Source organism: Rutidosis leptorrhynchoides, chromosome 11 (genome assembly GCF_046630445.1).
Source record: "Rutidosis leptorrhynchoides isolate AG116_Rl617_1_P2 chromosome 11, CSIRO_AGI_Rlap_v1, whole genome shotgun sequence".
In the NCBI taxonomy this organism is placed as follows: Eukaryota; Viridiplantae; Streptophyta; class Magnoliopsida; order Asterales; family Asteraceae; genus Rutidosis; species Rutidosis leptorrhynchoides.
In genome coordinates, this window is record NC_092343.1 from 19,139,756 (window position 1) to 19,145,780 (window position 6,025).

A 6,025-nucleotide genomic window follows, 5' to 3' on the forward strand; every position below is an offset into this window, starting at 1 on the left:
CGCTACATCAAAGGTACGATTGACTATGGCCTGTTTTATTCTCCTTCTAATCACTTCAAGCTAGTTGGATACAGTGATAGTGATTGGGCTGGAGACAAAGATGATCGTAAGAGTACGAGTGGTTTCGTGTTCTATATGGGAGATACGGCGTTCACATGGAGCTCGAAGAAGCAACCCATTGTGACTCTGTCAACGTGTGAAGCTGAGTTTGTTGTAGCAACATCGTGCACCTGTCATGCAATATGGCTCAGGAAGTTACTAAATGAGCTTAAGTTTTTTCAAAAGGAACCTACAGAGATATATGTGGATAACAAGTCTGTGATTGCTCTAGCAAAGAATCCAGTCTTTCATGATCGAAGCAAACACATCGATACGAAATACCATTTCATCAGGGAGTGTGTTACAAATAAAGAGGTGCAGATAAAGTACACGAAGTCATTCGACCAAGTTGCTGATATTTTCACAAAGCCCCTAAAACACGAGACATTTCAGAGATTACGGAATATGCTCGGAGTGACGAAATCAAGTTTAAGGGGGGTTGTTGGAAACTAAACTTGATTTTGGGCTATGTGTTTTAGATTTGGGCTTGCAAGTATACAAATATTTTGGATCAAGATTATAGCCCATTATGTAGAAGCTTCTTGTAATATGTAGTAGTGAAAGTGTGTAGAATGTGTGTAGAATAATCTTGTAAAATATCTAGGTCTAGAAATACTAGGAAATATCTAGATAGTAGTAGATGATGGAGTGATCTAGACTACTCCATTGAGTAGTATAAATAGAGGGCTTCACCCCTCATTTGTAATCAAGCAAAGCAAGCAATAAGCAATAAAAGAAAAGCTTTCAAGATCAATCTAACTTCTAAAAATCATCAATCCACTCTTCCACAAATAATATACATAACATCCTATTTCCAACATGGATCCTGTGTACCCTACCATCAATATCAACCAAGATAACGTTTTTTCTGTAGAGCTAATTAATATTTTGCAGTCCTTTTATCTGTATACTATGATATAAAAAACTCCACAAATAACTCCCAATTAGCGGGTTTTTGACTATTGTACACGTTAAATTGACCGAGTGAATGGATTTTTCTAAAAAGGAGGCAATATGGGCTGCACGTTTTATTTATTAAAATACCCCAACGGCCCAACTAAAACCCTTTATGGGCCAGCAACGAATTTGTGGGGGTTTTCTTTCTTCAGTTTTGTGGGTTTTTAACCTATTTGGTATTTATAAATATTGATAGATAATTACGCAGATCTTCAAAACAAAACAAAACAAAACAAAAACGATGGCGAAACAAAAAGCGATGTCAAATTACATGCCTTCGGATATACAAATCAAAATCTTTTGTCATCTTCCTATTAAATCACTTATTCGATTTCGATCCGTCTCGAAAGAATGGAAGTCTTTGATTGATAGCTCTGAATTTAATTCCGATTACATTGTCCGTCAGACACAACGACCACGTCTTCTTTTAAGGGTCAAAACACGCTATGTGGCTGACGATCCTGAAAGAGGAAAGTATTGTTGGATAGTTGATGATGATGATTCTTTCCCCCAACACAAGATTTCCATGACGTATCCAACGTCCGTTAAACGACTTTCAAATATAAATGATGAGGTAAAGCTTGTCGGTTACTCTCATGGCTTGCTTTGTTTTACTGGTTATTATTTAGGAGAAGATGATGATTTTTTTAATCGTTACGTCATTTGGAATCCTTCTATAAGAAAATCAGTATCAATTGATGCACTTTATTATGAACATGTTCATGTTGGTTTTGGTGTTTGTCCTAACTCTCTTGACCCTAAGATTGTTAGAATAAATATGTTTGATGTTCCATATGATTGTCACCTTGAGTTGGTAAATATAGTTTGGCGAGTTGAAGTATTTACGTTAAGTGGTGGGGTGTGGAGAAGTCCGTTAATCAAACTTCCTCGTAAATGGTTTAATATCAGTTTGGATAGAGAAACTCCAATAGTGATAAACGGGTTTATTTACTGGTGTGCCGATGTAGGTAAAGAACGTTCTAAGATTTACGGAAACATTGTATAGTCTTATTAATTCTACTAGGACGATCGTATCTTTCGATCTGAAAAGTGAAGGATTCACAAAAATACAACTTCCTAGTACCTTAGCTGACAAATATTTCAACATATATAAGCTAAGAGACTCTCTTGGTGCGGTTCAAAGTGAAAGGAATGGGTCGAAAGAAGTTCACAATGTGTGGATCATGGACCATGTTTCAAAATTGTTCACCAAACTCTTTAGTATTACGCTACCTGAGAGGTGCTACGTGGTGGGATTCAGGGATAATGACCAACTTATAATCGGAATGATTAATGAAAAGCGAGGAATCTATGAGCTTGTAGCTTATGAACCAAACTCAAACCAGGTCAATGATCTTGGGCTTTATGTGACTTGTTCTTCTTTGACCTCCTACACAGAATCACTACTTCTGCTTAATCAATCGGGTACACTTAATGATGATGAAGGCGATGAACACGCTACAAGATTTGTAGAAAGTTGAAATCTACTAATCTGTTTGAGTTTTGGAGAATGCAACAAGGATATATGAATTGAAGATAAAAGTCCAATTTATAGTCACACATTTTAGTTTTTCGTTACGTAATATATGCATTAATGCATTTTGATGGGTTTTTTTTTTTTTATACCTTTGATCAATGATTTATAATGATAGACAATTTTTTTTTATAGATATCCTCAATTTACGATTTATGATGATGAGACATTTAGAGGGATAAGGTGAACACTGAATCAACATCTAATAGTATTGACGCCAACTTGTGTTTGTCATTTAGAAATTAATTTATTTATATACATACAAACACACACACTAAAACACACCAGGACCCTTAAAAAAGCACAACGTTCTGTAGCTGAAAATAGCCCTCCACAACGCACCGTTACAAGTGGATTATTCGTCAAGTTAAGTTATTGACTGCAAATTATAGTATAAACTTTGTATTATTGGTTCAGAGTAAAAATGATGACTGATGTGGTAGTAGCAGTTTGGAGATCAATTTTACATTTGATACTTAATAATAAATAATTAGATAATAATAATATTACTTCAAAAATCACCGAATTAATTTTTCAGATAAATCACTGTGTTTCTAGATTTATGTTGTCGAGTTTGGCCAAAATTTGATCCTCCATGTTTATGTTAATACATCTCGATTCTCGAAAGGTAAATCACACCCTACCTTTAGATGATTAATTGTTAAGGTTGTTAACATTAAGTCTTTTGTTTTGGTGGTGTTTAGATTGTGTTATGGTCCTGTTTTTTAGTTAGTATATCATGTTTTTGCTGCAAATTATGAGCCCCATACTTTGGTGTTATTCATGTTGAAAATTGTGCTAATGTCTTTCTGCTGTTTCTGAATCATAATATTGTTTATTATCTACTAACAATTTTAAAATTGGAGGAAGAAGTACTTTGGAGTCAGGTGCCGTTCCTGTTTGTACTTAGCTTTACCCATTTCGACACCTTACTCAACTCATCCATTCAGTCCATCTTATCACCACCATCCATAATTTTGAAAAGGTTTTTTTGGCATATATGAACAACGAAACTATTGAACTACTTTTCATTCTTGCAGATTTAAGGTATAGCAATGGTGCATTTTTCAGAGAAGTTGAAACTATGGTTCAGTAAACTCTGCAGTGTAATTGCTCTTGTGGGACTGTACATTCAAACCACTGGTGTGATTTTGGTACGACTATATTGGGCCCACCATTTTAGGTGACCGGGTTAAATGTTGGTTGTTCATCTTTTACCTCATCCTACACAGAATCACAACTTCTGGTTTAATATTGTGTATTGTTTTTCTGACATGTATTTTTGTGTCAGGTTGACCCGTTCTGGTTTGTACTTAGCTTTACCCATTTGGACACTTTACTCAACTCGTCTATTCAGTCTATCTAGAAGTGGAGGATAATAATTGTAAGGGCATTTTGGGAAGTTAAACAAAATAAGTGTGGATTTATCAAAAAGAATTATGGAAATATCAAATATCCTTGAATTAAAGGATATTAGAATGTATTATTTAATCTAATGATTGCGAAAGAGGTTTTAGAAAACATTATTGCTTAATAAATCTTCTCTTATAAGTATAGAGGAGATTTCAAAATATATATTAAAAAACATCAAAATAACACGGAGTATGATTTTATAAATAAAGAGTCATTAAAATGGAAAGAAAATAAGTAACAATAATTGCAAATCTAATATTTAAACAAGACAAGGCAATAAATGAGTTGGCATGTAATTTTTTTATTTTTTTTAATTGTGTGAATGTAGTTATTTATCAAACACTTGATTTTTTTTGAAAAGCCAAAAAGTTTTTATAAATAAAAAACAGAATACATACAAGATGCCACCTGGGCTCACGAGCAGAACTATAGAACTATATCAAACTCGGCGATTACATTGAGCTATATCTATACAAACACTATTCAAACAAGAGGAGATTAACATTTGGAAGGAAAATACTCTTACACTCAACGGTCACCATGGATAGAAAGCAACTTGGAAAGTCAAGTCGGGTTGAGAAAAGAAACTGCAGTGCCAACTTAGTCAGCTACAAAGCAGGCCGATCTAACCCACTTAGTTTCTTAACCATAGGACCGAATGAGAGAAGAGCAAAAAAAGCCTCCAAGTTAACCAATTCCTTCTTTGGTTTGTGAGTTGTGGATGGATGCTATTGGGTCGGTTAGCCAAGTCAACCACTCGAGACATACATTCTTTCCACAACAGTTGATCCATTCATAGCTTTTAGATTGAATTTCGGAAAGGATTTTTGGAGGACTAATAGGATTATTGCCAAAGACGTGGTCGTTTCGATTTTTCCATAAAAAGTAACTCGAAACCCATACAACCGCTTGCCATGTTGAAGCCTCAAGAGAGTGTTTGAAACTTGGGTTACTAGCTTTGGATAAATCCGGAAGGTTTTCGATCATTAGGTGATCTAGGTTCCACCATTTACGGATCTTTTCCCATACTTCCGACGCTATTTTACGCTTTAGAAGGGTGTGATGAAGTGTTTCAATATCTTTGTCACATACCGAGCACCTAGTTGAATGGAGGTCTATGCCACGTTTATCGAGTTAGGTACGTACGGGGAATCTATTTTTATGGCACGCCAAATGAAATTGCCAACCTTTTAAGGTATCAACGGGTTGATAATCGTTGGATTTGGTGTAACATTATTTTCCACTGATATTTCATCAATGATGTTAATGAGGGATTTGGTAGAAAAATGCCACTATTATATGATATTTCCAAGTCCATGAATAATTAAGTTTAGCAGCAGTAGCGGAGGCAGGGAGGGGACGGAGGGGTGTTGTGGCCGCAATGAAAAAATAATAGACCATGATTAATTATTTTACTTAAGCCACCCTCAACTCAAGCTAATTAAATTCTTTTATATTCATCCAGCAACATTTGTAGTTTTATTTTGTTCAATCTGTATAATCTTGGGTAGGAAGCTCGTAATGTGCCATCCCCTCACCACGTGTCATCCCAAAAGCTTGTATCCGATCCTTGACCTATAACCTTAATAAACGCGTTAGATATATCGCACCCTAACTTAGTTAGGGTGTGTTCAACAATAATGATAGTGTACCAAGTTCTACCGAATTTTTTTTTAAGATCATTTCTTGTAGAACTTGATACATAACCCAAACCCCCGTTTTTTGGGTAGACAATTTTAATTATTCGGGCCCAAAATGATTTATCAAAGTTAAGAAATCTTCACAACCATTTTATTAATAAAGCAACATTTTTTGTTTTAAGTGAACCAACATTTAAACCCCCCGTATTCTTAATGTAACAAAATTTAGTTCCAATTTACCCAAGCCATTTTCTTTTGGTCAAGAGAGCCGCCCCAAAAAAATCACGTCTCAAACCTTCTAAGTCATTGATAACTCGAAGTGGGGCTTTGAATAACGTGAAGTAGTAAAGAGGTAGAATACTTAAGACCAACTTGATTAATG

The 6,025-nt window shown here is 35.1% G+C and overlaps 1 protein-coding gene across 1 annotated transcript; it reads left to right on the forward strand.

Annotated features, from left to right (window-relative positions):
* Window positions 1-1,297: 1,297 nt before the first annotated feature.
* LOC139874327 (F-box only protein 8-like) lies at window positions 1,298-2,537 on the forward strand. Its single transcript, XM_071861772.1, has 2 exons — window positions 1,298-2,056; window positions 2,172-2,537. Exons 1-2 carry the CDS (start codon window positions 1,298-1,300, stop codon window positions 2,535-2,537), a joined length of 1,125 nt encoding a protein of 374 aa, XP_071717873.1.
* The last annotated feature ends 3,488 nt before the right edge of the window (window positions 2,538-6,025 follow it).